At 41.4% G+C, this 16,050-nt stretch overlaps 1 protein-coding gene across 2 annotated transcripts in view; it reads left to right on the top strand.

The window, feature by feature from the left end:
• Positions 1-15,546, top strand: part of LOC139050676 (transcriptional enhancer factor TEF-1-like) — a 57,177-nt gene extending 41,631 nt beyond the window's left edge. For both annotated transcript variants that reach the window (XM_070527277.1, XM_070527278.1), the window contains 4 exons: positions 1,159-1,325; positions 1,658-1,739; positions 4,769-4,921; positions 7,074-15,546. In XM_070527277.1, coding sequence (XP_070383378.1) covers positions 1,159-1,325; positions 1,658-1,739; positions 4,769-4,921; positions 7,074-7,187 — 516 coding nt within the window. In that variant the 3' untranslated portion in view covers positions 7,188-15,546. The remainder of the gene's footprint in view (positions 1-1,158; positions 1,326-1,657; positions 1,740-4,768; positions 4,922-7,073) is intronic.
• Positions 15,547-16,050: the final 504 nt, after the last annotated feature.

Raw genomic sequence — 16,050 nt, 5'->3', positions numbered from 1 at the left:
AGTTCCGTAAATTCGAAGTTGACGGGCCCAACTAAATTGATGGAATTATTCGGCGGGTCGAATTAAACAAGATTTAAAATAATGACAGAAAGCACTGCTGGTTCATTTGGCAGTATTTGTCTAATTCCAGTGCGCTCAAATCAAACTCGTGCCCATTTTCTCTGTTAAAGCAGTAAACTAACATAGAAATGACATTAAATCTCCTAAACAAAGTAGAAATTTAAGGCGCACACCAATTTTTTACCAAGAAAAATTGTTGCGCAATAGCGGCCAGTTTTCTACAGAATAGTCGTGCCTAAGCTCGTTGGATGTACATAGCAAAATTAGTTTCCAGCAGAGCCTTCTGACACGAACAGGAAAAGACGACAACTCATGCTGGACTATCAACTCAGTGTTTATTATTGATTTCGTACCCTTTTTATAGCACAAGATAGCCAATGCCTCTTTTTGTGTGTATGTGTCTGTATGTGTGGTATGCCAATTGTTCGACTCCTTAGGTTGAACTATCGTCTTTGCACAAGTAGCCCTTTTCTTTTTCTGTTAAGTAATATTGATGGTGTGCTGATGCAAGATTTCCCGCTTCTGTCGATTGCCGTGGCTTCTAAAATCTCACGCGTCAGCTTGTCTTTACTGTTTCTTAAAGCTTTGTTGTCGTGAAATTGAACGGTGCAATGGTGCTGGTGATAATGAAAAAGGAGATGCTCAGCGGAGATTCCTTCCAGAGATGCTGCATGCTCTCTTGTCCTGTCATTGATACACCTGCCTGTTGCATCGTTCCATGCGATCGTATGATCTCGCATATCACACAATCGCAGTTTGACGACGTACGGAACATTGGTGTCAAAAATCATGTTTTCCGGAAACATACGAACTGGTAAAAATTGAGCGTAACTCTACTGGGTCATTTCTTGCGCTCTTGATTGCGAACATTGGTGCCGCGAAAATGTACATAATGGAAACGTATCAGCGAGGTACTACTGTATTTGATATAATGAAGGCATTTTCGCATCAGGCAAAAATACCTTCAACTGTTGCGGTGAGCTTTAACTAAGTAGCATTAAATAGATACAGTAGGAAGGCCCTTCCAATGACATTGATCTTTTTCCTTCCATCTGTCATTTATTCTGTTGTTCGTGGTTCTTTCATTGACTCCCAAAGGCGGTGGACATCCGGCAAATTTATGACAAGTTTCCCGAGAAGAAGGGGGGCCTTAAGGAACTGTATGACAAGGGTCCTCAGGATGCCTTCTTTTTGGTCAAGTTCTGGGCCGATCTCAACACAAGCATTCAGGACGAAGCTGGCGTCTTCTATGGCGTCACTAGTCAGTGAGTACCACACGTTGCTTCGATTTGCCAGGATTTGCTTGGATGGAATCACTTGAAAGATGCGAGTGTTGCCAGGAATGCCTTCATTCACCTGCTGTATTTGTTTATGATTGATTACACTAAAAGGCAAATGAAGCAAGGTATTTATTCATGTTAGATCAATACGCACATGAAATGACAAATACCTCAGTTTTGTTATACTTGGAATGTTTTTGTCAGTGGGTTGACTCAATTACATTTGAGTACAAATATGTTTTATGTAGTCTTGTGTGCAGTCTCGCCTTTCCATATATAACAATATTGATAACATTTATTTCATTTTTTTTTCACAGATATGAAAGTAATGACAACATGACAATAACTTGCTCCACAAAGGTCTGCTCCTTTGGGAAACAGGTTGTTGAGAAAGTTGAGGTATGTATAGTCATTACAACTCTTAAGCTTTTATTAATGTGTTCAGTGGGTCTGTGCATATAAGTGATTGCAGTGTAAATCTGATCAGTTCTTGCACAGCATGATCTCTATATTAGAACCTTTAGTGTTCTAATTAATGACATTTTAGGTCCACGACTGACAACTTGTAGATATAGTCAAACAGCTGATTTTTTGAAGAGTGCAACACAGGAGGAAAAAAGGACGCGGAGGACAGAGCGCACTCCTGTGCCTTCTTTGTTCTGTGTCATGCTGTGCAAGAAATCTGCCGTTTGACAAGATATGCCAACCATGCCAAATTAACAGGCGGCTATCATGAATACATTGAACCTTGTTATAACGAGATGGGATATAGCGAAATAATTGAGATAACGAAGTAAATGCAGTCGCCCTTGTATTTAAATCCTTGTTAGAACAAAGTATAATTGTTCTGCGAATGGATATAACAAACTGGGTTCATCTCGGAAACTGAAAATACCGACTCTTTTGCACCGAGCATATCGCTTTCCGCCGGGTTCCGCAGTGGCTCGGCACGGCAGTTAAAAATTCCCGCATTGAGCATCACTCGTCTTTCTCACCGTCATGCATAGCTGCATAAAGCACTCTCTCTTATCGCACCTCTCTCGATGCCGCATATAGCTGGTGGTGGGTGGGGTTGTACATCCTCCGAGATCGCAACTCCAGATGCCACGTCTAGCTGCGCTGTGCCACATATTGACGACGATGCTTATGAGCAGTATGCTGAAACGCAGTTCCTCCATTTCTCTCTCTCTCTCTCTCTCTCTCACTGCGGCATGCTGTGCTGGCTGGCGCAGCTAGGCATGTACTCCAAGATTGCGTGAAAGTGGCACAAGGCAGCCGAGCCAAACCGGCGCACTCGTATGGCAGGGCAGCGATAGGGCTATGAGCAGCGGATCAGATAGTTTCGCTTTCACAGGGTGAACACATGTCTCTGGCGCTATGCCAAGCTCTGTCGGCCATATGCTTCAACGGGTTTGTGTAATCTCGCAGAAGTGAAACTGTCGCTGAATACCGCCTCAGCTGCTCGAATATAGCAGTCTTCGCTCTCGTTGCAGCACGTCAACCCTTTGACCGCTTCACTGTTTCGCTGGTTTCATGACAATATGAGCGGCCCAAGGGGAAAGTGGAAGCACACGCTCATTACGTTGGAACAGGGGAGGCTACCGTGAAACCCATCATGGCAGTTGCTAAAATGTTGCTTGTTGTACATGTCAGAGAGTCTTTTGCTGTTGTTTTCTAATAACTTCATCGCATAAGTGGATGCATAGTGATTGAATGGGTCGTGGAGCCGCGGTCATTTTTGCACATTTAAGCTTGTGTGCACCATTGGGCATAAATTGCAGTAAAATGCAATAGTCAATCTAACCAAGTAGTAGTAAAACCACGCTAATTCGGACTACACGGGACCGAAAAAAATTTACAAATTAACCCAACGTCAAATTATCATCAGTATCAAGAAAACATTGAACGAATGCTTACTACGTCAACACGCTTTTATTTACTGAATGACTGAGCAGATACTGCTTCTATTTTGCACAAGAGCAGTGCGAAAGCTGCAGATCTCATGCCTGATTAGCGCTCGCAGCGGCGAAGGCCTTGCGACTTTTTTTGCAGCAAGGCCGCCATGCACCAGCATTGTGGTCTTTCGCGTACGATTTTAGCTTATGATTTTTTTATACCTCAAAGGTCCCTGAACAGGACATTACTGACGGGTGGGCACATATTGAAAAAACGGCATGTCAGGTTAGGTAATGTGACTTGAAGGATGGTCTTCGATGGCAGCTTTGAAATGAGAAATGTCAGTGATTAGGCTGATGTCAGAAGGAAGGGTATTCCATTTATGGGCTGTGTATAGAAAAATAAAATGTTGATATGTAGTGGAATGGGTGCGTGGTAGATACACAGCATTGGGATGCATGTGGCGGGAAAAATGATGGGCTGGAATGATTATTTGGTTACCTGTGGGCTGTAAATGGAAGAACCTAAAAAATAAAAAAAGACGAGCACTTTTGCGATGGTAGGTGAGCGAGGGAAGACATAGCCTGATGATTACATGCGTCGCTTATTCGCCGCACTCTGCACTCGATTAGCTCTAAGAGTCCGAATTAACCAATGTGCAGCAAATTAATGAGAGCTTGATTGCATTAAATATTGCATACGCCTACCGAGACTGCAGGACGAGTTCGAATTAGTTGATTTTCCGTATTACGAAGGTCGAATTAACGGCATTTCACTGATATGAAGTAATTTCAGCTCCCCCTTCTACTTCGATCTAATGGGGTTAAAGTGTACAATGGTTTTCCTTATTCGCTATAGTGTGATTGGGTTTGTATTTAATGTGGACAGTTTTATCAAGGTGCAACAAAAATCTAGATTTTTTAGGCAGCCTTTCCCCACATATAGTCCACACCACAAATTTGATAAGTTGAGCTGCAAAGCTGGAGTAAAAAACGTTTATAAAGCTCGTCTGCAGTTTTGGCTCCAGGGCAATACATTCACTCAACCGTGAAGCCACTTCCATGGGCAACAATTGCATAATAAATGCACTATGAATTGCTGCAAAGCCAAACCACTTTTTGTAAAGCAGCCTAATTAGAACAAAAGAAAACAAAAAAATGTTTCTGCAGGTTGCTTCTTGTGTATAATTGTTTCTGCTTAATTGAGTAATATACGAGTATGGTTGCATTGAATTCTCTCTTGGTCACACATGTTTTGACACATTTTAATTGGTGATTCAGACTATATACAGGGTCAAGGTAAATGTGCAAATACATATATAGTGTATCAGATTATAGCAGTAAAACGCTAAAGATTAGCACATAGCTGAAGTCGTGTAGGAACTATGGCACAAACAGTGACATTTCATTTCTGTGTTCCTTCGTAACTCTACGCATAAGTAAAATAAACGTTGCGTGCAAAAAAACATTTGAATGTTGAAGCCACCACTTTTCATGGGAACCGTTTCCAATTTTTCTTCGTCCTCTTTTCAGACTGAGTATGCAAGGTTTGAGAATGGCCGTTTCGTGTATAGAATTCATCGATCACCAATGTGTGAATACATGATCAACTTCATTCACAAGTTGAAGCATTTGCCTGAGAAGTACATGATGAACAGTGTCCTCGAGAACTTCACAATCCTACAGGTGAGAAATGAAGAAACTGCGCATGGCTAACTACCTTCGTTCTGCAGAAATTTATGATGACTTTTTTTTTCTTACAACGGTGACTTATTAGTTGGATGTGGCATACGCTGGGCAAGTTCTACATTTGGGTTCGGTGTGGTCACTCTTACACAACTTAACACCTTGTTACAATAGCCATATCACTGGACATTGAAAAGTGATAATGTGGACAGCATTGATGTACGTTGGCATTGGTGGCTGCATCAATGCCTCGATTGGCAACTGCCTGACAGAACTGCTCAGATGACACCTAAATCTTGACTAAAAATGGCATCACTACACTACACAAAATATCACCTGGAATACCACAAGGCAAAGCTTAAGCCCCACACCATCCACAATGTTTGATTGGCTTGAAGAAATGTGTGCTGCCCTCCATGAGACTTGTATGTAATCTATTACACGTAATTAATTGTCATCAGATAACATTCTGGTGGTTTTGTAATCTATTGACTGCTTCTTTTACTTGGTAACAATCGCTGTAATTTAATTATATTTATGACTAACCAATTACAGTAGACCCATCGATTTTGCTTCGGTTGATTTGATCCCAACTGGCAGGCAACCATGCATTAGTGTGGGCCCAGTTCATAAGGCACATTGCAGTAGGCTTATTCTAGAGCGTTTTAAAGCATCCATACACTGGTGTTGCATCATAATGGCCGAGCAATGACATCAATACAAGCCTAGCAATGACAGGGAGATGGCAGTCTAGCTTAGATAGCAAATTGATGTAATTATGCAAATGGCTGAAGAGGGAGAGGTGGAGTTGAGCAGGTAATGTAATACGTAGAGAAGATAAGTGGTGGTCCATCCGAATGGATACCAAAGGAAGGGAAACGCAGTCGGTGGCAGCAGGGGATTAGGTTGCGTGATAATATTAGAGAACTTGTGGCCATAGGTTGGAGTCAATAAATACAAGACAGGAGCAGTGGAGGATCATAAGGAGAACAAATTGCCCTGCATTGGAAGGCTAAACGTAAGGAAGTAAGCTGTGGGCAGTTGCAGACGGAAGTGATGTTTGTGTAATGAGAGTGGACACTTCGTTGTGCCACTCTCTTGTTGACTTCGTTAGCTGGGCAGTGGAAGTAACTGGGGCATCCTATGCGGCACAATTTTATTCCGAACTCTGCTGTTTTCCTCCAAAATATTGTCTCAATTTCAGTGCTGTCATTGTTTATGATGCTCTCGCCTGCCAAATGTCTTGCTTTCACAGATACATGTTTGTCAGTGAGTCTTTTATGTTTTAAATGGGCTTATGTATAAGCAGGTGTTATATAACTACATTGTTGTACATGCATTTTATGCAGCTTTATATTCATCATGTTTCTTTTCTTTATTTCTTTTGCTGCTTGACTCATTCTATTTCATTCACCTTTCGGATACCTTCTTCGTATTGCCCGCCGTTGTTGCTTAGTGGCTGTGGTTTGTTGGGCTGCTAAGCACAAGGTCATCGAATCCCAGCCATGGCAGCCGCATTTCCATGTGGGCAAAATTCGAAAACACCCATGTACTTAGATTTAGGCGCTCGATAAAGAAGCTCAGGTGTTCCAAATTTCCGGAGCCCTTTCTACGGTGTGCCTCATAATCAGATCATGATTTTGGCACGTAAAGCCCTATAATTTAATTTTTAATGCCTTCGTATATGTCGGATTATGTTCATCATCATCAGCTTGGTTATGCCCACTGCAGGGCAAAGGCCTCTCCCATACTTCTCCAACTACCCCGGTCATGTACTAATTGTGGCCATGTTGTCCCTGCAAACTTCTTAATCTCATCCGCCCACCTAACTTTCTGCCGCCCCCTGCTATGCTTCCCTTCCCATGGAATCCAGTCCGTAACCCGTAAGGGTTACGGACTGGATTACGGTTACCTTGCAATCTGGTTACCTGGATTACGAGTTACGGATTGGATTGTGTTACCTTGCATTTATTTTTAAATGTCATCAAGCTAAGCGCAAATTCAAGCTAGGAGCCAGTGCTGGCTGTAGAGGTCTCTAGGCACTCCCAAGATGTGTTCGACATGCTTGCACCGAGAGATCTCCAAGTTGATGTTGAGTACAAACTTCACTTTGTGTTGACACTTGAGTTTTGTTTCCACAATCTGTGTACAGGTCGTGACCAATCGAGACACCCAGGAGACCCTTCTCTGCATTGCATACGTGTTTGAAGTCTCCACGAGTGTTCACGGAGCCCAGCATCACATCTATCGTCTCGTCAAAGACTGAGTGCCTCAGCGCACGACTTCGCCAGTTTCTCAGTGCCTCTCATACACCACAGCCTCCCACACACAGATGCCACGAAAGAGAAAGAAAGGTGCCTGTGCGGTCGGGACATGAAAAAAAGAAAGAAGAAAAAAGTGCATCATCTGTAAATAGCAGTGCCACCGTGATGATTCGTCCTCGGTTCTGCCTTCTGCAATCCCCGCTGGTGCTTCTTAGCTCTTTCTTTATCGCTGTGTCGGGCCTTTGCAACCCTTCCATTCCTCGGCTTTCGACTGCTTTTTCTTTTGCTTGCCACTCTGAGTTACGGGCACGAGTGCTGCTCGATCGTTTTTTCGTATCCTTCCGCATTTTTTGCTATGTTTTGTATAGCATTGTATTACAATGTGACACAATATGACAACTTTCTGGGCGAATGTTTTCCAAAGTGCGTTTTATTGTACCATGGTTAATGTGCAGGAAAGTCTTGTCTTTTTGAAATGTTTGAATGCCGAGGTCACGCACCCGGTGAAAACATGAAACGTAAAAGAAAGATTGCCAACCTCTATACAATAACAGTGGTGGAACAGCCATGTCAGTCGCACAAGGAGCAGTTCTTTGCACCATCCTGCTCCAAAATGAGGTTTTAGCAATAAAATTGCACCAAGTCTGAGCAAAAAAATGAAGCACAAGAACAAATGCCTCCATCCGGTTATGCTGGCTCTGTAGCAAAACCTAAAGCACATAGCTGTCATCATTCTGGATGTCATAGTGTTGGGCTGCTGAGCACGAGGTCGCGGAATCGAACTCCCGCCACAGCGGCCACATTTCGATGGGGGTGAAATGCGAAAACACTCGTGTATTTATATTTAGGCGCACGTTAAAGAACCCCAGGTGGTCAAAATTTCCAGAGTCCTCCACTATGGCGTGCCTCATAATCAGAAAGTGGTTTTGGCACGTGAAACCCCATAATTTAATTTTTTTTAAATTCTGAAAGTCATGAAAGCTGCCATAGCCTTAAATATAGCCAAAGTCATTGGTTCGTATACTGTTTTGACGCATTTGTTGCATTTATTACAAGTGGATGTTCCAATGAACTGGCACTGTACGGTCCTTTTGTTTGTACTGTTTGCGCTGCAGTTTGGTATTTCTTACACCAGTGCAGTACAGAGCAGATGTTGGATCGGAAACAAGCTTCAGATACTATCTGGTCATACATTGTCTAGCATGTTTGTTCGTGGTTCCACTTAAATAATATCTTGTTATATGTACTATTCAACCACGTGTGTTGGTGAGCTAGTACTGACTTGCAAAACAATCAGCATCAAAGTGGGCCTAAACAAGACCCAAGACAGTGCCCAGTATACTGACTTGCTTCTTCCTGTTTTGTCCTGTTTTAGGACTGTTTGTGTTCCAAGTCATGTATTCAGCTGCTGACATATACGTCACATATGAGTAGGAACCTCCTTGCAACCCTGCACAGTTAAGCTGGATAGATTGTGCACGTTAGAAAGAACCTGTGGTTGTCTTCACTAAATTCATTTTGTCACACACATCCTAAGTAATGTACTTTGTGAAACGCCCTAGTTGGGTGGATATTATTTATGGAAATGATGTAAAAGGCAAGTTCTGTAATAATTTTCATGGGGCAAGCATGGGTGTGCGACTAATCAAAATCAAATGTTAGTGCAAAGCAATGGGTATTGGAACCCTGAATTTTCCTTGTAGCCTGATGATCAGTGATTATAAAAGTTGCCTTGTGCAGATATCATTTGAATAGACAACTTCAATGCACATTTTTAAAGAAATTGGTAATCTGCACTTCGTTTCTCATCTCACATTATGCCAGCTGCACTTTAGAAGTCAGCTAAGAGTTTGTATGGCTGCAGTGATACTTTGATACTTGATACTGCTGATACTTTAGGGCTGCAACACAGCCTTTGTGGAAGCCATCGCTAAATAGCCAATCACTATTGCGCTCAAATGAAGCAGCTGTTACTGAGTTTGGGCGAGGCCATGAGCCAGCAAACGGGCCCCCAGTATTTCCAAAGGGTGGGAGAACCCTCTTCTATGGTTTCGCTGTCATTGATGTATCAGTCGTCAGATTGGCACACATCTGAAAGGGCTTTTTTTTCCTTGCTCTTTCTAAATGCGCCAAACTTGCAACATATCTTCCAAGTCTAAATGTTAGAAGCAGCTTTATACTGCGATATGCAGGCAAGGAAAACCATTCTATTAAACATTCGTGAAACTAATCGGGTAACTTTTAGCCTTAATGACCCATCGATGCACATGACGCTGGCTTCAATATATAGAGTATTTTAAGTAAACTAGAGACCGTACCTCACATATATATGTGGACGTTGGACACTGAACCAAAAGTGGTTGTCGCCTTGCCAAATCAGGTTTTAATGCAATAGCATTGCAGGCAGATTTCAGCCATGTTGGAGATGTCGCATTCCTTTGGGAAAAAATATGAGCCGATCACGAAGGCATTGCAGTCTAGCAGCATCTCAAAGTACCAGCTGTCATGAGGGAAGAATGTGAGAAACTCGCACAAGCGCACAGAGTCCAGGCATTTCAAAGAGCAACTTTTGCACGAAAGAAGCACACACGCTGTCCTGGCCTTATAATTCGAACACTGGACTGCTGTAGCGGAAGACAGGTTTGATCTCGCCATCACTCATATCATTATAGGTGGACTTCATCCACTTTGGATCCACCTAAAAGAAAAACTCGAGGTGTGTTGAGTGTGTGCGAGTGCATCACATTGGCACAAAATTAAAGTTCGTAAGAGATACGAGGTATAAAATTATCACTTTGATAGATGATAGTCCATGGTTCCCCGTTATGCACATGCGTGCAGCTGTAAGGTGTCACAATCATAACATTCTAAGCGTACTATCACATCCTTACAGGTAGTTTTTGCTGTGCCAAGATCTGCTCCAAAGGTGAAATGGCTGTTCCACCACTGTAATAGTGACAGCGAAGTTGGTGCTGAACTGACTAAAACCAGTAGAGAATGGCGAAAACTTTTGTTGTACTGGTGCTTTGCTGGTTTCACGTTGGCATTTGCGAGCTGAGGACACGACAGTAGTCAATTTTCACATAAGGCTGTGCTTTACAAATGAGAGGAAACAAAATAGATGAGGTGGTTGCACCTTTGTGGCAACATTATTTTCTATCAGGTTTCTGTTGTCAGTAATAAAATAAATACTGGAGACAAGCAATAATATATGTCTTACCTTTTATGGCAGATTTTCTTTCTTAGCAGCAGTCGTGATGTAAGGTTGCATTTGCATGGAAGACTGCTGTAACCATTTCCTTCCAATACGTGGCGCCTACAGTTGTCCTTTTTTCAGATGTCTTCACTTCATTGTAGTGAAACAATTTTTATTTATACTTTTTCGTGTAAAAAATGGCCTAAGCGTTACTCCTAGCATAATCCATGCTGAAATGTGGAATAGAAGTTTGTGTGTGAGTGGTTCAACATATACATGTGTGTTTGCAGTGGCACTTTTTATTACTACTTTTTATTTGTAGTGGCAATACATCCTTGCAGACTTTGCACTTGGGATTTTTTTTCGTGGTCTGGCTCTAAACTCTCTGCAGTATATTCATTTTTCACTACGAGTGCATTTTATTATTTTTTTAAGCAATGTGTTGATATTTGTGCTCATCATTTATATATTTGTTGTTCCCTTTGTCCTTAGTGTAGTGCAGCATTATTTGATGCAGCAAGGTCACTCGCTGCTATTTTGTTCTATGAAGCTGTTGCAAGATAACGCATGACAAGATTACATAAGGACTTGTGGTAATATGATCACTCAGTAATGCCAGCACTTGAAACTTTTCTTGGGTGGACTTTCGCAGCTCACTGGTAAAACTGCAAGCACTATTGCCAGCCTATTCTTACATTCTGCTGAACCAGCATTGATCTCCCATAATCTGCAGATAATCATGTTAATACACTAGGTACATCCCCACGTACTCCATGGACAAAGATTTTAGCCTCAAACCTGCCATAAACATTTTATATAGCAAACAAGGTGACCTTCACTAAATAAACAAATTAAAATATTAGACTAGCATTAATTTCTAATAAATTATGCCACTAATACTAGAAAGGCACATCTAATAGTGTGCAACTATTTTTTCATGTTAAGAGCAATTGCTAACTGTGTTTTTCCAGAAATGCTTCCACAATGTTGAGTGTACTGAAAGAAATGTGTAAAATGCATTTCATTGTAGCCTTCAAATTGAGAAATTGAGGCACCCAATCGATGTTATTCTTTTTTTTCTGATGTAAAGTTCACTGAGACATTTGCAGTCCACTGAAATCTGCCAAGTATTTTTCTAAATTCCCTAATTTGAGACAAAATACAAGAAATATCTGCTAAATGTGCACTTCTGCTGCTAAACAAGGTGAGAATCCACTGGATGTAGCAGAAAATCCATCATAATGTTAACACTAAATTGCTCAGTTGGTTTACCAACAGGAACTATTTTTATAATATTACTGCAATCTCTCTGTACTTACGAAGTTGTGTAATGGTACAACCAAAATGTATGAGCTTTAGATGCTTATTTTGGTTTGACAGGGAGGCACTATGTGATGGAAGGCTTTTGCTGCAGTCCGCTGCTTCACTACACAACCTAACCTGACTCGAATATGAATTTCACTGAAATGAGAAAGCTGAACAAAGTTCCATTCATTATACTGAGAAACTCCAAAAAAATATGGGCTTTATTCCATTAAGATATGACTGCAGTGATTTGCTGCATCATAATGATAATGCTGCACTACCGAAAGTAGAGAAGCAGCTTGATATGTTTATGTAGTTGACATAGAGGAGCAGATTTTGATGTGGAACATTGTATGATCTCAAGTCATTTTTTTTTGTCAGTGTTATAGCTTGTTACGTTGCCAAATGGGTGCCCGAAAGCTCAGATGGCTTGCCGCGTCTGCCACTGCCGGCTTGTCTCAGTGCATCTTCGTGATAAACGCCATTTATGGTGACACGGGCACCTTGTAAAGGAACGCTCGCAATCATCAGTAACACATTGAGAGTGTGTTGTTTCAACGCATTTGTCTTTTTCTTGGGGCACGCACACCATATGCCAAAGGGGTGCTCCCAGAGGTAGCTTCCATCACTTCTTTCTTTTGTTTCTTAAAGTTGCGCAATGTACTTCAGTGCCATTTCTGCAAAAAGAAACCACAAACTCGTGACTCTTGTTCTGGACCATTGATCTGCACATTTTTCCATCGTGCACAGAAAACTGAAGCCAACTCTTGTGATTTCTGTGTGGTGCTTTTCGACAAACAACTTTGCAGCTTATATTCATGTTTTAAATGTAGATGATAGTACTTGCCGGCTTTTACAGATACATCTTTGTTTTCTATCTGCTGTCAGTGGCACCTATGAACTAATACTGTGGATAACTACAGTGTGCTCCCAAAAATGTAGCGTAATTAAATGCTTTGCAGAACTTTTACACAAGTTTTTTATCTAGTGGAAGCTTGTATGAGCTATGCACATTCTGGACATGTCTGGCCACTGCACATTATGCGACACAATAGGAGATACTTCTTGTTCTTTCTGTGTAAACTTTTTTTGAAACAAAGAGACATCTAATTTCCCATGGTTGCAAGATGCATATTTTCGTATTGAAATTTACTTCACCTAAAAATTATGGCCAAGAATGAACTAAATGCAAGAGTCATAAGTGCATATTGCACACAATATGTGACCACTCAAGTAAAGCAAATAATTTTGTAATGACTCTCAGTGATGAGGTCGTATAGAGTATGATGTAGACTGGACGAGTATTGAATAATATCCCTGGCATTTTAACAGTCCCTGTCCAACCTTGTTTGCACAATTGGAACCACATATGTCTAACAGTTTTGTCTTTCTCACCTTGACTAAGAAGGAGTACATTGACTATAGAGTAATGGAATAAGTTGTGGCCATCAGTCACTGGTGTGTTATGCACCAATGTTGTACTTCTCGGCACTCCATTTCACTCGTGCGTGCATGCAGTATTCACTTGCAGAGCACAATACTCTGAACAGAGCGCACCAGCTTAGTATTCAATCTTACGCAATGTGAAGATATATTCATACTAAGAATATCGCAGCTTGTATGAAAATTCGACAGAGTGGATACCACCTTGTCGTAGTGATAAGTTGGTGCTGCAATTCTAATGAATTGTGCCCTTTAGCAGTGGACCACAGGATACCTCAGAACAGCCACGATAGCAGTTAATTCTTGATAATCAGGAACTAGGACATCATTTCACTGGGCAGTTTTAATTTCACACATGTATGGGCTTTGAAAATGCCAAAAGAAAAGTTCACTGCACCACATGCAAAATCCCAACAACTCATTCAGTTGGCCGTTAATGGAATTACTTATGGCAATATTTCACAAACTCCTGTCGCACGTTTCTGTGTGTCCTGACCATTGTCGGGCACTCATGCATGTTGAACAATTTCCTGAAGTCGTACGTTAAGCTCATGCGGTGTACTGCGTATGACGCTAACGATCCAATCAAAATTACAAAGTTGTGGCTTAGTGATAGCCAGTTCGCGGAGCGATTTACGAAATAGTTCTGTGCAGCAGCTGAGATGGGCTGAAATGGGCAGTCTTCAGGACCGAGTGTTCGTTGTGTTGGCAAAGCAGTGTTAAGTGGGGAGAATGTGCATTTGTCCACAGAACATTGCCTGGATCTTGAGCACTTGTACACTTCACGTACAAAAAGCTTCTAGGTATGTGAAATTGAAACTGTCAATTTACTTTCAACAAGAACTACTAAAATTTGCATACCTACAAGACTTTGTGCGAGCATGAAATCGTCGGGCAAAATTTCATTATTCTCAAGATTGTCTTCTATGTGATTTCACATTGAGAAGCCTTAGTTGCTGAGGATAGTTGGATCAGGTTGTGAGTTTAAGCGTACTTATACTTAATGCTGTACTTCTTTCCTCTTCTTTTTTTGTGTATATATACGTTATTGTACAGTGTTGAGTTGCCTCGGGAGCATCCAAAACATGGTAGTAACTGAGCTTAACTATTTCATTGCACTTCAGGTATGCTACTGGCAAAGCAATTTTCTTTTTGGCCTCACTGATGTTAATAAGCTCCTTATACTAAACACCGTCCAAGGAGTATATCCTGTTTTTTTTTTCTAAGCATAGGAGCCCTTCCGATCCTTCTAAGTGACAGTCATCCTCCTTCTCTGATGTCCTCATGGCAATCAGCTTCACAGCCTGTTGAAGAACCATATAATGTTGCATTTAACTTAGGTATATTAGGCAGCTAATTTGATTGTATCAAGCTTCAGCTCTCATGGTAGCTGCAACTCGGTGTGCTTAGCTGTATTAGCTGCAGGGTGTGGCTTGAGCTATGTAATGGTGCTTTGACAGTATGTGGTTAGTGGCTTCCAAGTTTCAAAAATTACGCTGTCACTTGCCTACATACGCTAGCTGCTCAAGTGCTCAAGTTTTGTTTGGTGCATGGCAGGTATTGTATGGCCATATGCTTGATTCAAGTTAGGCACAGCTCATCGTGATCCTTCCCAAACTTTTTATTGTAGTGCTTTTTATATGCATGCCTGAAAGTCGCTTCATATTTCACAGTGGTCTCTCATTACCATACTTTGAAAAAAGAAAGATGGAATTGTGCAAAGGAATGGGAAACGTTTTATTTGCTTCTTTTTGTGCCAGGTATCTCATTAGCATTAGAGTGAGAAATGCTGCCTTGGCAGTGTTTGTCTATCTGTGTGCTAGCTATCGCTTTAAATGCTGGTGTTCATTTCTGCCAGTATTTGGACGAAGCAAAGCCCTTTTTATGAGCCTGTTGCCCGAGACTTTGTCTGATCTAATCAAACCATTTGACACTGCAAACATTTCTTGAACATAGACTAGAGCGAGGTGCCTGGTATCGCCACATGGTTTTCGACGAGCAATAAACTCCTCTACAAGGCTGAAACTTCCATCACCCAAAGAGCTTTCTTTTTTAAAGTTTCATGCCAAATAGAACAGGCAAAGGGCAGAACATAAGACCTTTCGAATGCTGGTGTGTAGATAGAAGTGCCGCGTGTCTTGCGTCAATGAAACATATTGTGTATGCTTGCCAATCCTCTTTTTTTCCCTGCTGAGTTGCATTTCTATGCATATGTTTGCCTCATTATATGACGTGCATTTTTTTCGTGGAGTGCTTATTTAATATTAATTAGAGGCGATGAACATGTGGCACATTTGTGATGAAGCAAAGTATTTGCCAATTGTGTTTTATATGTACATATATATAAATATATATACGGTTGTATATAGATTTATATATATGTATGACTGCGTAGGGCGAATAAAAGGAACCCTGCATGTCTTGGCATTGTCTCTTTACTTGCTTGGAACTGGGCCGTGGTAGCAGCATGGTTCCAAGAGGAAGTGGGATGGTTATTGCTGAACCAACTATGAAGAATGGCATATGTTCTGCTAAGATGCTTAGGAGCCTCGGAGTGAACTGAGAGTACCAAGTTAAAGATGGAAACAAGACAGTGAAATTGCCAGAGATGTTTCACACACCGTTTCATACATAGCAGGTAATGCTACAAGGACTACGGAGAATTCCCGCAGCTTGCATTGGCGGCCAAAAATTAGTTGTGCATATAAAAGAAAAAAGTATGTGCCAGTAAGCAATGTGGGATGCAAAATGGCAAGACACCACCCAGACATGCAACATTGCTTGAATCGTTACTGATGTGCAAGTATTCAAAATCCTTTAATAGTCTTAGTCCTCAGCCGCCAAAGAATATAGCCTAAATGAATTCTCAGTGCAACATGTTTACCTGTACATATAAAAGAAAAGAGTATGTGCCAGTAAGC

This window comes from Dermacentor albipictus, chromosome 10, assembly GCF_038994185.2.
Source record: "Dermacentor albipictus isolate Rhodes 1998 colony chromosome 10, USDA_Dalb.pri_finalv2, whole genome shotgun sequence".
NCBI classification, from domain to species: Eukaryota; Metazoa; Arthropoda; class Arachnida; order Ixodida; family Ixodidae; genus Dermacentor; species Dermacentor albipictus.
This window is presented reverse-complemented; position numbering and strand designations above follow the sequence as displayed.